Here is an 18,243-nt window from a genome sequence, read left to right as displayed (position 1 = left end):
ACCTAAAAGTATCTCACTGTCTGCCTCACGCTGTTCATACTACAGTTAATCTGAGAATGTCAACAGCCTTTTCATATTAATTGACATTCAGACTAGCAAGAACAAATAAACTCAATTCAAACACCAGATTAATTGGCAAGAATTACCAATGTTGTAAGAGCCACACAAATAGGAAATTAAATCAGGTGTATTAATGGACTAAAGCAATTGATTAAGCTACAGTCTTGCTGCTCAGTTCTTTCAGGGAATAATTGTGTTTGATGGATGTGGTGTCAAGAGCTTTATGAAGTGGATTGGCAAGTAGTTCTATGAAATGTGTTGAAGCGGATATAAATAATGAGAGTGCAGAAAGAAACAAGTTGTATAAGTTGGAAATGTTTTCATTTTTCTCTGTTTCTACTGCTCTAGCGGTTAATAGTTCCAGCTTCAAAGACATACTGTATTCCTTTAGTAACTCCAAAATAATCATTTCAGACTCATTTTTTATGTGCAGTTTTTCAGATGTGATTGACATGTTTTCTAATGTATCCCTTGCTCAAAAGCACATCAGAAATGATGTTGCTGTTAAATCATCTGTTTTTCCAACCCATATATACCCCGAGAGCTGATGGAGAAGAGGCTTGCTCACCTCTGACAACTGATAGAAACCTCTCCTGTATAATTAAATTATAAAATGAGCAACGAGTTGGCTGTCTGGATTGATGGATGGATGAATGAATGGATAATGTAACATTCAAAAAAATGTTTTCCTCTGTAGACAGAAGAGAGTATTTCTGTATGTCCTACGGATCTTTATTATTCCACTGTGATAAAAATATTTTATAGCAGAGGGCATGAGTTTAATTACAATCATTATTTGTCTGATTAATCTTACATTAGTTTAATAAAGGTGTGCATTTGTGTAAATGTCAGAGATATTATCCGGATGTGCTAGATTTCTTGTAGTGATGCCAGATTTACTTTCATACACCTATTATTTGTGATCATTTAACCAACACTATTTAAATACCTGCAAAAGTAACAACACCCCTGTGAGGTGAACTCTGTCTTTTGTTCTACTAAGATTTACGGAAGCTGGTGAACATTACACCTGCCAAACATCAGCACTGTCTGCATATATTTATTAGCATGTAGCTCAAAGGGCCAGCCTGATCCTCCAGCATGTATACAGATCTTGAAGTAAGCCTCTTTGTGCATTATGGAGAATATTGGATTAGAAGTAACACAGAAACACAGTGTTCTCTGTTTATATTTGCTGTTTGTGGTCGACTGTGGTCACACAGATTACAGTTTACATTGGTCACACCTTGGCAAACGGGTGGTGTAAATGCATTATAAGGAGATGACTATACCTGAGAGTTTGCTGTATCAATTAACAGAGTGTAGAGGTCTTCTTTGTTTACCTTGTGAACTAAGGTGTGGATGTGTGGTCAGTAGTACTGTTGTCATATCACTTGAAGAAGGCTTGATGCTGACTTTAACAATAAAGGCAGGGCGGTTGTTTTGAAAGAAAAGACTTTGGACATCAGGAATAATCTGTGTCATTCCTACTTGAAGTGGAATTCTAACCAAAATTATGACATATGCATGTACTTTTCTCTTGTCCAAAATGACTAATGTTGATGTATAAAATATTTTCTTTAATACTTTTGATATAGTAATTTCATATGATGGGTTATATGGCTAAATGTGTGATGGCAAAACAATATGTGAAAACTCCTGTCTAATCACTCTTCAAGCTCATCTGTTAGGGGAATAATCCCTGAAGTATATTTTTCTTATCCTTTCTCTTTATCTTGTTTCCTTTGTCACTTCTATTACACCATTTTTTTTTTGCCTCAGACGGACTATGTGCACTAACTTACTTATGGTTTTCACTAGGGATGAGCGAGTACACCACTATCTGTATCTGTATCTGTTTAACCATTTAAATTATCTGTATCCATATCTGTATTCGGAATAGGTGGAGCTTAAAAATCGGTACGTTATTTTAAGTCTGAAATTGATATGAATAATCAGAAGTTGCTAAATGTATTGTTTTTTTTAAACTATTGACTGAACAGCCTCAAAATTGAGATTCAAATCTATGCTTTTGATCACAAAAGTAAGAGAACTATTTACAGAACATGAATATTCTTAACTATATGAATGAATATTTACAGCGCAGCCTCAGAATTGAGATTCAATGCGTTTGATCACAATAGTAAAGGAACTATTTACCGAAGTGTTTACAGAAGTTTTTTATGAACTCGGAACATGAAGTGCATTAATGAATACAACGAGAAAAGTGTCAGGTGTGTGATAGAAGAGTTTCAGCTAAAATGAAAAGAAAGGTGTGAAAAAAAACTGTGGTGAGACCAGCGATGTTGTTTGGTCTAGAGACAGTGTCACTGAGGAAAAGACAGGAGACAGAGCTGGAGGTAGCAGAGATGAAGATGCTGAGGTTCTCTCTGGGAGTGACCAGGAAGGATAGGATCAGGAATGAGTAAATCAGAGGGACAGCACATGTTAGAGGTTTTGGAGATAAAGTCAGAGAGGCCAGACTGAGATGGTTTGGACATGTCCAGAGGAGAGATAGTGAATATATTGGTAGAAGGATGCTGAGTTTTGAACTGCCAGGCAGGAGGTCTAGAGGAAGACCAAAGAGGAGGTTTATGGATGTAGTGAAAGAGGACATGAAGGTAGTTGGTGTGAGAGAAGAGGATGCAGAAGACAGGGTTAGAAGGAGGCAACTGATTTGTTGTGGCGACCCCTGAAGGGAAAAGCCCAAAGGAGCAGATTTTTCATATTAATTTTCAAAAGACGGCAACAGTTTGTGTTTGGTGATATAGCTCTAAGTGGCTAGTCAATTGATTTTGATAATAGAGTTCTGCAATGAAGCTAACTTAAATAGTTATTTTTTTAGGTCTGTGCTGCTGATATACGGAGACCTGTAACCCTCATTTCAAGGAGCATTGCTCAGTGAGAAATCTTGAAAATCCATTTCCTGCTTGGCTTGGAATAATGAGGTGTTAGAGGCTGCTGGCAGGGCTTAGCCATGCATCTCCCTCCTCAAGAAGTTACAGTATGCATGGTGTACAGTCATACACACACACACACAAACACACAGGCAAATGGGCCTTTGCCCTCTGGAGGTGTTACGGATAGCTGCATGCTGCAAGTAAGCCAGCAGGCAGCACTGTAAGCCAGCCTGTACTGTGGGCCTTGATAGGACAATCAGTTCACACTGGAGTCAGCACAACCAATCATCAGATGGGTCCTTGGCGGCTGGCGCCCAATCTTCAGAGAGTTGCCAGATACTATATCCTCCATGAGCTTGCTGGCTCACCACTAGCCAACCATAAAGAAAGCTGCTGCCTTATGTGAGCCAATTGTGTGAGTGTTGGCGAGAGTTAGACCTATCAACAGAGACCTGCTGCACAGTTACAGCCAATCTGGGCTTTATCCTTCCCTACAGATGTCTGATTAGTACTGTTTAGGGAAATCAAACTGCCACAACAGGCCTGCTATGCCAGTGTGGAGCAATGAATGGAGAGACTGGCGGACTGGGATAGGAAAAACCCACAAAGGCTTACTTAACTGATACTCTTGCTGTCAAGCTGTGATGCTCTGTCAGGGAGAGTTTGGCTGTGCAGCACTGTTTACAGGTACATGAGCTGTACTATTTATACTATTGGCTAACAGCGACTGCCTAATTTCAGTAGATTAAAATTTTTATCACAAAATTTTAACACTTAAAACTTAAATACATTGTTTCTAGCCATCTTACTTCAGTGAAATGCAGTAGGGCATCCTGAGTATTTCACTCTTGTTTACTTTTCTCGCTATGAAATCCAAAAGGTATTTGCTCGGTGTTAATGGTTTAGCTGAGTAATACTATAAACAGCGATTTCTATATAATAGCTGAAAGTACTACAAAGTATCCATCATGTTATTGTATCCGATAGAGACTGTTTGTGAATTATATGAGTTTCGATAACAGGTTTGCCGTAGACAAACAACAGTCATTATTTAGTGTGAATGAGGGAATTAAAATGGTCATCATACCTTCATTCCTAGTGGGTCTTTTCAGTTCAATAGTTAAAGTTATTAATTATAATAGAAGACCAAGAACACCAGCAATTGTTCACATCTGAGAAGCTGGAAAAGTAACTTTGTCTGTCTACTTGTTAATTATTGATGATATTTCATGATTTGAACTGACGTTTTAACACAACTCGGAATTTTATATTGAAGTGCAAGTTTCTTTGTAAAATGTATCCAAAAACAACTCCGGTATGTTTCAGCACCAAGAACAAAGAAAGCACCATCGCAGCTCTGTTTCAAGATGAACACCAAAGAGTCTCTCTCAAGAATTTTACTTTGCAGTGAAGCAGTTAGTATCACCTTATCCGTTTTTAGGTAATACACTAGATGGAACCGTCTTGTTTTTCTGTATCCTCTTCAAGATGGTTTTTGTGGCATAAAGATTGCATAAACATAATAGATGCAGCTGTATGCATTCAAGCTCCATCACCCCTGCTGTGCAGCAGCAATCTGTAGAAGCAAAGATGAATCTGTCCTCTAAATCTCCACACCTACACCTTCCACAGTCATCTCTCTCCTCTCTCCTTCCATCTCAGCAGGGCTTCACACACACACACACACACACACACACACACACACACACACACACACACACACACACACACACACACACACACACACACACACACACACACACACACACACACACACACACGCACTCTGTGTGTGAAGTGTGTAATGCATGTGTGTGGTTATTTTTTTCTTTAAATAGCACCTCTGAGCCTTGTCTGATTTGTGCTCTTGCGGTTAATGAACTATCTCATCTCAAGTGCCCAAATTATGCCAGTAAGCTTCAGTCTATCCCCTCATGCCACAAAGAGACCACCTGACAAGTCCCTCTTGATCTACATAATGGCTGTCTGTCTTTTTCTGCTGAGCTGAACAAATATGTTGCTGTGTTTTCTGTGATGCTGCAGCGTCTGCACTGTATGGATGTCTATGTTTTCCAGGACACCATACACACTGTTTGATAGATGAGCTGTGCTGATAGTGGGAAGCCAGATCTATATAGAGTCTCATTTACAATAACAGCGTAGGCTGAGGAGTGCATGCAAGTGCATTACAGTGTGTAATCAATACGCCCTGACAAGCCCTGATGTAATAATATGCATGTGCTGCTGGCAAACTATTTCAAGGCCTCACACACATGGATGACCCCGTGGATGAGTTGCTTCTCAATTATACAGGAGGAATTTCGAGGTGTTTTATAAGCTTTCCAGTTTCTGAAATGTGAGGCATGGCGGAAGCATAGAAAATAATAGAATTTGTTGTGTGACGCCTCTGGCAACCGACCATGTTTATCCATTCTCAAATTTAAAATCCATTGAATTCACACTAATATAACCAACGCTTGGATTCTGCAGCGCTTGACAAGACATAGCCAATACTTCTGCCATTACTCAATTTCAAAATTTAATATGAGTGGGTTTCCTGGTCTGCGGTATAAAAGGGGAAATATGATATAAATCAAGTTCACTATATAGGGCTGTATAATTTTATAATAGCATAATCATAACCTTATAATAGATTTTGGTCGAGCCGTATTTTATTTTACTATAAATTATAAACCTACATTTATCGATATTTTTATGCAAAAAGTTGCACCAGCATTGCGCCTGGAGTATCCCCCAACTCTCCCTAAGTCTGTTGGGATAGGCTTCAGCAACCACCATAACCTCCCAAAAGTGGAATAAGTGGATAAGAAGAGGGATGAAAGAACGAACAAACGAATAAATGAATGAATGAATGAATGAATGAATGAAGGAGTGATCGCATTGCAAAGTCAAATTACAGCATGAAGTTACAGACACACCAATGCCAGCAAGAGACTTAAGGGGTCCCTCAATCCAGTGCCAGCTGAGACCATCCTGTGTGCTTCCTGTCCAACTTCCTCCTACAGTCCAATGACAATCCAGGGTGATGGAGACCATACATGTGAGAGGGGGAATAAATGGTTGTTTGTTTCTGTATGTTGGTGACCTGCACCCTGCATTTTACCCTAACTCTAACCCAATTGCATGCGAAATGGGCTCCAACCTCTAGTGTTCCTGGAAACTGTCAGGGTTATAGATAATTGATTGATGGATGGAACCCCAACGTTTTAGTAACGGTTGCATCCCTCTGCTGTCATAAACCTTGTTTCCAGCAGCAGAAGGCAGCTAATTTAATTAAGAAAACTCTAATTAAATGTTACCCTCAGAGCAGCAAACACCAAGAGACAAATCAAGCAGCTACATAGTGGAGCTGCTGAAGAAGTCAGTGAATGAAAGGCCAAATATATTCTTTAGTTATTGGTTGAGACCCAAATCAGAGCTTGAAGTAGAGTTGCTACACTTCAGTGAATCACGCGCTGATCCACTTCCTCATAATCAAAAGTCCAACACGCCACTTTATGCTTAATTACTCTGTTGAGTTCAGCTTTCAGTGTTACCGTCAGTTCCAGGCAGAAAACTGACCTGGCCAACATTGGTTCCTACTTCATTTGTCACCTACAGGGGAACGACGCTGTCAATTGAAATAACAGGCAGGTTGTGACAGAGTTTTCTTACAGGTAGTCTTTGGTCTGCATTCCTCAAAACTTGTGTTGGAAGACTGATGGTCTCAAATATCTTGGTGTGTACCTGGGAAATGAGACAACAACCAGGAAGAACTGGGAGGGCGTCATTGAAAAAATAGAAGGGAAACTTAAGAAATGGAAATGGTTGCTCCCCAGAATGTCGTACAGAGGTCAAGTTTTAGTGATAAACAACCTGGTAGCCTCACAGCTGTGGCACCGCTTGGCCTGTATGGACCCTCCATCAGGGTTTCTAGCCCAAATCCAGACCAAACTTGTTAACTTTTTCTGGGATGGGCTGCATTGGGTGCCTCAAGGAGTGTTTTTGTCAAGAGAGGAGGGGGGACAGGGCCTCATATACCTGGCTAGGAGAACAGCCACGTTCAGATTATAGTTCATCCAGCGGTTTCTGACCGGACCAGCAGATCTGACGTGGAGAGAGGTGACCAGCTGCATATTCAAACGTGTGAGTAACTTGGACCTGGATGCTGCACTGTTTTTAATGGACTCTAAGTTTCTTAAGTTAAATGGTTTGCCTCCGTTTTGTCATGGTGTTTTTAAGTCATGGGCCCTATTTAAAAGCAGTCCAGGAAAAAGCTCTGACTCTCTGTTCTGGTTGCTGAAGTAACGACTAGTGCATGGAGCCAGGCTGGATGACTGCAGTGGAGCCACACCTGGGCTGTCTGCAGTGCTTTGCAGAACCGGGACCATGACCCTCCAGCAGCTGGTGGACAACGCCAGGCCTGCGTTGGCGGATGCCCAGGCTGTGAGCTCCCTGCTGAACATCCAGTCCACCAGGGTGGCTCAGAGGGTGCTACAACTGTGGAGGCAAAGACTCTCCGGGAAGGAGATAAGCCTCCTCCTGGACTATAGTACAGGGACTGTGCCGGACAGCAAAGATCCTTTCCCTGAGGTACACATCAGTCCCCTGTTTGGAGAACTGGAGGGTCCTCTCCTCGGAGATGAACGACAAATCAGCCTGCACACTGCCAACAAAAAAATACTGTACAAAAAATGTGTAAAAGTAATCAACAAGAGAAGCCTGTGTGACAGAGCACCCATTACCTGGGCCAACAGGATGACGGGAAGTGGACCTGACCCACAGTGGAGACTTCTATACAAAGCTCCCCTCAAGAAAAAAATAGCCGACCTCTTGTGGAGGATTTTACATGGTGCCATCGGTTCCAATGTTTTTATCTCTGTTTTTACCCCTGCGGTGTCCAGCCAGTGTCCCTTCTGTCCCCTTCGTGAAACAGTCTTTCATGCTTTCAGTGAGTGTGGGAGACTTGCAGTGCTCTTCACTCTTCTAACGAATGTTTTTAATTTGTTCAGTGAAAATTTTAGTATCAGGAAATTCATCTATGGTGCTGGGTACAATAAATTGAATCAGAGAAAATGGTAACTTTTAAGTTTTATCTCTGGAGAGGTAAAACTCGCAATTTATGTGACCAGGAAGAGGAGAATTGAAAACAATACTGTTCAAGAAGCAGCTACTGTTTTTTGCTGTAACATCAGATGTCGCTTAAAACTAGAATTTGGTTTCTATAAAATGACAAAAGACCTGAATAACTTTAGGAACATCTGGTGTTACAAAAATGTCCTATGCACTTTAGTTGATGACCACCTCACTTTTGCAAACTTCCTATTATAATGCACTAAGTTTTATATTGTATTTCCTTTTGTTCATTGGTGTTTAGTGTTTTTGAGTGTTTAGTGTTTTTGAAGTTTCATCTAATGAAAAATTGTAAAATGTTCTAAATGTTCTGAATGTGATTGAAGTTTTTTTTGCAAAAAATCTTCTTCTTCTGAAGCACTTTAGTGCTTCCATCTAATGTAAAATTGTAAAATGTTTGAATGTGATTAAATTGTTTTTGCAAAAATCAAAAAATCTTCTTCTACCTGTATATGTCAGCACTGGGAAACTGCACCAAGTTGAAACAAGTATTTACAAAATATCTTTGCCAATTCTAATTCAACGGTGAGTTATGACAACATGGGGACTAATGTTCTCTAATGTCATAAACCTTAGGAATCACTATATAACTAATGTTAGTGAGCCCATGATACCCAAATCTGTTTTTAATGTCACCTCGTGTACTATTTATATATTTTGCTCCTTCTGTTTCTTGCTTGCTCTCCTGTTTCTAACTGGTTCTCTCATTCAGAGGAAAGTGTGCAACACCAGAGAACTGGTAAGATATGGTTAATGGTCCTGAGAGGTTAGTCTGAGAGCATTAAGCTCAATGCGACCCAAAGCTCCAACTGTTTGGTTTTTTTTAAAATCAATTTTTTGTCAAATTTAGAGCCTATCCATTATAGTCAAGAACCCTTTCTACCACTAACGTGCTCCAGAACTGTGAGCACAAGCCTGCTAAGGGATAACACTGTCCCCATCTTCTCCTGCTATGGCTAAGGAAAGCGAGCACTGCACTTGGAGCTGCTCATTCAGCACACAGTAACATACTGCACACTTCAGCACAACTTAACATACACGCAAATTCACAAACGGAATGTATGCTCTGTAAATGTAGACAGAGCACCAAACTACCAGTCTAATACGCACAATTGTTCGCGCTGAGACAGGCTTTTGCAGCCTTTTTGCAGCCTTTTGTTCTCCCCCATTTCCCACTTTTCTTCCCACCACTTCGTGTCTCCGTAGGTGGAAAATAATGTCACTGTTATGGAAATGAGATAATGAAATGAAGAAAGAGAGGTTCATCAAAGATTTCTGCTCCAAGCTTGCAGCATACCCAGACCTTTCTTTAAACTTCCAACTATCTTGAAGCTGTGTGTCCGTGTGAATTTAATTTAGTCTATATGTATGGTTGGGCAAGATCAAGGGGTTCAGGAGAGTAACACTACAGCCTGACATGCCTTATTACGTAAATATCTTTTAACCCACAGCACAAAGTTCCATACAGAAACATTTATTCAACATTAGCAACAAGGCTGTTTAATTAAAACGGCATGCAGATCAAATAAACATGATTTCAGAATAATTCTTCATTAGTTCAACTGAAAAAATCTAATCAATATGTAGCAGTGATTTTCCCTGCACTCTTTTGTACTTGTCACATCACTGCGAGTGGCAGATGTGCTTCTTATGTCAATGCCAATTCTTCAACCAGTATAATTAACATCTACATGTGCCACCAGCAGGGTTTTTTTTTTTTCATCTTATTGCTCCCAAATGGCTTCTATTCGGCAGTTCAAAATTACACATGAGCACTCACTCCTGTAATGCCTTTTTCTCCAAGGGGACAGGGAGGGTAGAAGAAGGTAGTTTAGAAAAGCTAAATGATTAATTGGCCTTCAGCATGTTGTTCACATAATGTTTTGATGAGATTATAAAGAATATTGAAGGACATATCTGATAATACATAAAGATTTCAGGACCTCATCATTTGTGATGCATCTCATGAACCTGAAATCTATATTTTCAAAGGTGTTAATAAACTATATTTGATGAGCAACTGACTATGCTGTAGAAATCAACTTGAACTGCTTTCATTTAGGTTCTGCAGAAAACAATGTGGAGAAGTAATTTGTGATGTTCAGTAAAGTACATTAAAGAAGAATGTCCATTTATCAGATTTATTTGACAGGTCTAATCCCCTAATCTCTGATACCAAACAGACTATAGCTGTCCCTTTAAATTAAATCAAATCCTAATCCTGATTCGTCAGTGTACCCCTTTATTTGTGTTCATTTCAAAACTGTCACATGATCAAACCTCCATCCATCCATCCATCAAGCAACCATAATAATAACAAAAATAAAAATAAAAAATTAGGATAACATCACTTTCTGTTTTTTGTGAAGCTGCTTTATTTTATTTTTTTTACAAGTGGTCCGACATTCTGAGGAAAACAGAAAAACTGTTGTTCACCTAAAAATCTTATCAGAATTAAACAGTTAAGGTCTATTTGCTCAATGTACTTTTATTAACTGCCAGCTAACAAGTATGAGTTTGGTGCACTGACTGAAAAAGTAATAATTTAATTAAGCCTTAACAGTTCCAGTCTATCAGACAGAACCCTATTTGTGATAAAGAACTTGTATAGGATGTAGTTAAGGCCTTTAAAGATATAAGTATTTTGTCTGGCCTGCTATAATGTTAAATGAACTGTACTTATATAGCACATTTCTTGTCTGACCAGCCACTCAGAGCTCTTTACAGCACAAGCCTGCATTCATCCATACATTTATGGTGGGTGAGGCAAGGCATCAACAGCTCATCAAGAGCAATAACCATTCACACAATCATTCAAAGCCATTGTTAGCAATTTGGGATTCATTATCTTGCTCAAGGACATGTAGGCTGCTGTGGCTGGGGATAGACCCACTGACCTTCTGATAAGTGGACAACTGCTCTAATGTATTCTACTCACATCCCCTCTACCAATCTAACTTTTTACATCTGCAAGTTTTGCACATTAGTGTCTCATCCATCCTTACCAATTTGTGTACTTTGAGTATTTACAGTCTGTTAGAAATCAAGTGATTTTTATGAAGACTAAACAGCTAATTATGCTCGAATGGCAGCAACTTTAGCTCATGCTTTGGGCCAAGCAATCAGAGCAGGGCTTTGCAGTGCAATCTTATATATGAGTGTTAGTGTGTGTGTGTGTGTGTGTGTGTGTGTGTGTGTGTGTGTGTGTGTGTGTGTGTGTGTGTGTGTGTGTGTGTGTGTGTGTGTGTGTGTGTGTGTGTGTGTGTGTGTGTGTGTGTGTGTGTGTGTGTGTGTGTGTGGGTGTGAGTGTGTGTCTATGTGTATATATGCAACTGTGAGAACATTATGCACATTCTTAATGCTTAAGTGATGTTTATTTGCTTTTGTCCCTGCAAGCTTAGTGTTGTCTGTGTTGTCCTAGTGCACATTGCACATACTGTATGTATCGGTGAGTATATAGGCATTGCGGTTGCAGCTACAACACTTGGAAATCATTAATTGTGGGTCTTTCCCTACTTCACTCCAGGAATGATCAGTTGCTGCAGAGATACTGCCTTGCTGGAGTAAATGGCATTAATCCTTTGTTAGATTGGGACCCTAGGGTCTTGTTCCGAAGCCTTTTTGAGTGTATGTGTGTGTGTGTGTGTGTGTGTGTGTGCGTGCGTGCGTGCGTGCGTGCGTGCGTGTGTGTGTGTGTGTGTGTGTGTGTATGTGTTTTAAGTCGCAGCCTCGCTTGAAGCTCCTTCACACCGAGCCTATTTCTCAAACCCTTATCCGCCCCTCTGGAATTGACCTCCAGTGTATTCATCTGCAAATAGTGAGAGGAAGACAATGAAGGGTAAAAGCAAGAATAATTCAATGAAGCGTTATGAGTAGCCAGTTAACATCAGGACTCATCAGTCTGCATAGCGTTTTGACAGGCAGGACAGGCTCAGCGGGGGCTTTAAGCTAACAAGCTAAATGAGACAAACAGCATGGTCGGTGAAAGGGAAGGACAAGTGGTTAGCACAAGGCTGTGACTACACTCTGGCTGAGAGTAATGCAGCGTCAGGGAGAGTGTCGTTTCTCTTATTAGCATAAGCATCTAGAGGTAGAAGAGTCTGCTGCCGGAGCTGAGTCTGCTGAGAGTGGCCCACACAGGAAGCCGCTCCTGCAGCATCAAAGACCCACCAGAATCTGTGGCTGATTTCTTCTTGATTTGTTTCCACCAATTTGTACTCCATTTCCTAATCATATCCTGTATTTGCTCTCTTTAAATCATCTCATCCCAAACCTCTTTACTAATCATGTGCGCTGGAGAAGAATAAATGCTGAACAGATGCTCATATTGTCAGGGGTTGGTAAAATGCAACTGGGATTTCACAGCTCAGTGAAATAGAGCGTTTTGGGAAGGTTTAACGACGATGGCTCATTCCTACCATCTTTTTGGCCCCTTGTGACGGTATATTGGGTTGGGGACAGATTTGACTGCCCTTACTGTTTCATAAGGATAAAATAATGGTGAAGAAAATCACCATTGAAATGTTTGCAAACACGGAGATGTGGTTTGGAGCTGTCCTGTGCCGACCATACAAGACTCTGTGACAGTGCTGCTCAGCAGTGACTGTAATTTTTGCGTGTCACAGTGTCTACATTTTAATATAATGCATTAGGGATACTGGCTGTATGAATTGTGTTCAATGGCTTCTGTTCCAAATGAGAGTTCCACCTATTTAAACATGGACACCCCCATATAGTGCAATGACAGCTGAGAATATTTTAGCTCAATATTTGAATTTTGTGAATTATATTAAAGTTATTTTAACAAGTCAAGTATAAAATAATTGTTTGGGATAGAGTGTATAATATTGTTCATTTTAGAACATTTAAAAAAAATCTTATTTCATACATAAATAGTGTATATGAAATTTAATATATACATTCATGCATGTTGAAGGTTAATTTTGATGTTTTCATGTAGGAAGGGCATTTAGCGGGAGTGGGTGAGAGGAATTGCTGTTTTGTTGTCTGCCATCAATCGTTCTAGCTGGTCATCAACTTGACGCTGCATTTAAATTATTGACACTCAAATGAGCTAATTTTGTTAAGCTGCAAATTGAGTATCACTTTGAATCTAAGTGAGGCAAAAATGATTGGTTGCTGCTTCTGGTAGAACTACCAAATTATTAATATTATTTGTCAAGATGTGTGATTAAGGCCAAGGTGATTCAGGAAAGAAAGACACTACAGGCACTACTGTTCTTTTTTTCATCATAATAATTTGAAAAATGTTGTTTATGTCATGTACCAACCAATGTTCTTCATTGAAAAAATTATATAATTATGAATAGGAATGGCTGAAGGTCACAGTTAGGCCATCTTTTATCAATGGGGACAGTATTTGGGTACATTTGAATGAACTGCAAAAAAAAAATGTTTTTCAGCATACAGTCCACATATTCCAGTCCCACACCACCGCAATCAAAGAGTGCAATCAGTCAAATACAAAAGTACGCATCATGCTTACAGCCTTAATTGCACCCAATTGCTGCAACTAATACTAACCAAACACCAACAGCACAAAGGAAAATATTTTAGTATAGTGTAGTGTTTTTTTAACAGTACATGGCCACACATTTTCACAGTCAGTGCTACCTGTTCTTACAAGTGAATCAGCAAAACAACGAAGCTACGTATTAAATCGTGTTTGACAATGAATCACTTTACCAGAGTCTTTCCTCGACTTTGCGTTTGATATACTAGCACCGTTTAAAATGCCAAACCAAAGTCAAAGCTATAAAAGCAAACTAAGGTACAATTCTTCTTCTTTTTTCTTCTTTTTCAAGTACGTTTGGTCTGATGTGTTCACTGCAAACATGTCCATGATTGCTTCAAGTGAGACAACCCCTTAATCAATACACCATCTGTTGTGCTAAACTACTCATTCCTTCAGAAATGACCAGAATGCTAACAAACACTGCTTTCTCTCTTTCTCTCTCTCGCCCTCCAGCCTCTCCAACTGTGCGAATTATACACTCAGGGCATGCCTGTAATGTGGAGGAGGAGAGACACACTGAGAGAGTCTATACCATCAGAGAAGGGGAAACCCTGGAGCTCGCCTGTCTAGTAACAGGACACCCTCGACCGCAGGTGAGAAGCTATAATATGACCTTAACTGATGAGCAAACTTGTAATTGTACAGGCTTTTGTCCTTTCATTATTCTCTTTTTGAAAGTTTTTTTTCAGACTGCCTTATCATCCTTTCATAGCACACCACACATCTCTGAGCTAAATCTCTCAAAAGTTTGATGCTTACATTATTGATGGTTGAGGATGCACCTGAGTGATGATAATGAAAGCAGTGAAAGCAATTGAAACATCTGGCAATTGTAGCAAGCTGGGTCATGTGAATGCACATGGGTAATTGCCTTGTGATTTTTTTTTCATCCAGCCCCTTTTTATGATCTGAACTAATTAAGAAAACAATCCTCCACTTTTTCTCAAGAAAATAAACTTTTTATTTGATCTTTTTTGCCTTCCGCATGTTGTTTTTCTCATGCATAAAATAAGCTGATTAAAAAAAAGAACACCTCATTTACTTCCTGAGACAAAATATTAACTAAGTTGATCTTTAAATGTCACTTCCACTACATAAATGTCACTTCCACTACATACTACCTGACCACCACTTTATATTCTAGTGTTAATAAAAACAGAATTTAAACACACTAACCCTTTGCACACTTATTGAATGCTGTTTCCAATTTGCTGCAGAACACAAATTGCATGATATTTTATCTCTGGGCCAGACAAAGCTCATTTACATTAATATAATTCCCTGTTTGATCGATAGACACAGCCTTTGTTTGTACTTCTGCATTCCCAATCAAAAACTCACCTTGATTCTTGTGTTAGGTTTGAAAAGGCGAGGCCTCTTAAATTAGCAAACAGTTCAGATGCACTGTTCATGTTGAACTGTTATCACAACGGGCAACTTTACACTCATCATCTCGGTCTTTCCTTTTAATTAGAATTTCTGAAAACCTGAACAGAGTGAGGGGAGGAGAGAGGGAAGAGGAGAGTGGGAGATCAAAAGCCCAGCATGGCTGTGGCAGGAGAGGCAGGATCTCCTTTGAAACCAAGTCGTTATGAGCTTCCCACAGATCACCTGGCACAGCCACTTCCTGCTGGGTCTCCATGGACTTTGGGATGTCCGTAATGACATATTGGGACCAGTGGGAGACCCGCTCCTTCTGATTGATTTTGACAGTTCCTTTGGAGGTTATCTGGGGTGGCCGTAGACCTAAGGCTGACTTCTTAAAGTTATATTATTAAATACAGCAATAACAGCTCATCTTTTGATTTAAATGAAATATTAATCCTCAGAACAAAGTCAGAATCTTTCTTTCCTTGGAAATAATTTTAATTAAGTTGAAATTCTTCATCTTTCAGCAGCATATGTGCGGAAAAACTTAATCAGCACTCTTTTCAAAGGTGTATCACACATTCTCTGTGTCCTACTCTCATTAATGGCAGGGGCATTTGGTTTCATCACTGATATATTGAACGTATAGTGTGATACCGCAGGACGTATTAGATGATGCATGTATTTTCTTGCATAATCTCTCATATGTAGGACCAGCATCATGCAGGGAAGCTTTGTTAGAGGTTTCAAAAATATATTCAACTTTTTTTTTTTTGCTTCATTGCTTTAAATCTGATTTTGTGAAAGAAACTTTTAAAAGAAAAAAGTACATTCCATCGACAAAATACAAAAATAGCCGATAGATAATGTTCCACTCGCTAATACTGCCCATCATAAAACTCTCTTTCCTGCCTTTCAGTCTGATTTTTACAGACCTACTTTCAACGTTTGCTGCTGCTGAATATCATCAGTAATGTTCTAAATGGAATATAAAGTCATGACCTATTAATTTGGAAAGGCATTTCATCACAAAATTAGTGTTCACCCGAGACCTTGTGTTTCACTCCCTTCAGCATGAATGATAAATGAAAAGGGACTGTACCTGTCAGGATATAGAGTTTTCGTATATTACTGTATTGTATGTTTACTGATCAACTGAAAAAAATCCCATGCAACACAATAAAATAACTTGTTTGCTTTTAGAATATTTTTCAATACAAACGGTGACTGTCCTGAGAAAAAAGGTCTAGATCAGATCACTTCCATGTTTACTTTTGGCATTATTAAATGTTAATGTTAAATTGATGTTGTTGGAATAATGCATGCAAACTACATCACAAACATCTCAAGCCCAAAACTAAAAATCAAAATTAAACCTTTAAAGTTCCAGATTGCATGAGTTAATGACTCTGTACTGTGCAGATTCTAGCCAACATGAAGAGAGGAGGAGGAGAACTTTTTTTGGTTGAACTAGCACTATTGTAGAATATGGAACAGGACCTGCTCTCTCGGTAGAACTACTACACCACCATATCTATTGGGTATTTTAAACGTTAACAACTATCTATTCATCTAAAGACTATTGCTTATCTGTGTCTGTGCTAAATTGTTTGTCCATTTCAACTCTAAATGCAGTCAAAACATGATTGTCTGAAACTGATTTTGCCACTCCTTACTTTAATATGCTACCTTTATATGCACAGAGCACATCTGCAAGCCTGTATGGCGAAGGAAGAAAAGAGACTGGAAAGAGACTGATTTTCAATTTTGTTGTATCTGAAAGAGGGCAATTTAGTGTTGTAATTTCCAAGATGTGTAATTTGTGATTACATTTTCTTCTTCTCCCATTGGCAAGAAAGGACTCAGAATCTGCTAAAGGGTATTATCATTGTCGTCAAGATGAGATGTTGTTTATGACGTCACTCCTCTGGGATAAATCACTGTCGAGGCTTTGCTTTCAAACGTGTATTTTACATTATGCATACATTATCGGTTTATTTTCGTGAATGTCCGGAAATGAAATGTCTGCAGGCAACTTGTCCTAAGCTCCAAAGAAAAACCACAGAACCTGTGATTTGTGCACCCACTCAAATCGATTCTCAAAACACGTGTTCATGGCTATAAAAAATGCCACACATGAAGAGAGTTATATATTGAAGATGGAAGAATTGGAATTACCTGTTCACTGAATAAGGGAAAGTAGTTTATCTTTCTATCATGAATTAAACAGCAAATTCCATCTGCACTACAATATCACTGGAAATGGCCTCAATTAGATCTGCATTTGAAAATCACAAAATTGCTTTTTTCACCGTTACTGTCCAAAATTTAGTCTCACTCCCTGAAGTTGAGATACCACTAACTCCCATGTTATTACATACTATAGGCAGAGGGCGGTTGTAGCAAGTTCATTATCAGCACCTCAGAGGACCAACCACAGCGTAAGTGGGGGCACAGTTAGCAATTTCACTACCCTTTAATTCTTTTCATGTCTATCAATATGCAAACTTTTTCGATTACATAGATGTCCCCCAGATCTTTCCACTGATGGACTTTCTGGATTGTGTCCAAACACAAAGCAGCTCCCTCACAGTAGGTCTCTGTCAGCCCTGTGCATGTCCACCCACCTCACAGGTACAACAAAGACTTTCTAATAATAAACACACACACACACACACACACACACACACACACACACACACACACACACACACACACACACACACACACACACACACACACACACACACACACACACACACACACACACACACACACTACAGGGGTAACATGTCTGCCTTCCCATTTAATTGTCAGATAAATATATGTTGCTGTCAGTCACCAGCAGGCTGTATAATATCTACCCTGTGCCTCGTAGGTTTGGCATTTCAAGGTGTTACTATGGACTGAGCATGACGACTCTTGGCTTCAATGGGATAAATTCTCTTTGATATAAAATGCTGGAGGGAATTGCAAAGGTGTGTGGAACATGATTATCTTAAGAGAAGGTGCAATGGAGAAAAACTAAGGAAATCAGGAAGTCAGAAAATAAGTAACAACACACACTCTTACAGGGTCACTGTGACCTGGCAGAGTTTTGGCACGGTTGGGTTTCTAGTCAGGAAACAAGTCGGTTAATGGAGGTCATGTTCATTATGTGATAAACAACAACCTATTTGGGAGAATGTTCGACTTATTGTTATCCTGATTTGAATATGACATGAACAGCATATAAGCTGACACTAA

The 18,243-nt window shown here is 39.4% G+C and overlaps 1 protein-coding gene across 1 annotated transcript in view; it reads left to right on the top strand.

Moving 5' to 3' along the window:
• Nucleotides 1–18,243, top strand: part of LOC137613568 (MAM domain-containing glycosylphosphatidylinositol anchor protein 2-like) — a 156,079-nt gene that overhangs the window by 38,872 nt on the left and 98,964 nt on the right. Inside the window, exon 2 of the mRNA XM_068342896.1 lies at nt 14,083–14,222. Coding sequence (XP_068198997.1) covers nt 14,083–14,222 — 140 coding nt within the window. The remainder of the gene's footprint in view (nt 1–14,082; nt 14,223–18,243) is intronic.

The sequence above is a fragment of the Antennarius striatus genome, chromosome 19 (assembly GCF_040054535.1).
Source record: "Antennarius striatus isolate MH-2024 chromosome 19, ASM4005453v1, whole genome shotgun sequence".
In the NCBI taxonomy this organism is placed as follows: domain Eukaryota; kingdom Metazoa; phylum Chordata; class Actinopteri; order Lophiiformes; family Antennariidae; genus Antennarius; species Antennarius striatus.
This window is presented reverse-complemented; position numbering and strand designations above follow the sequence as displayed.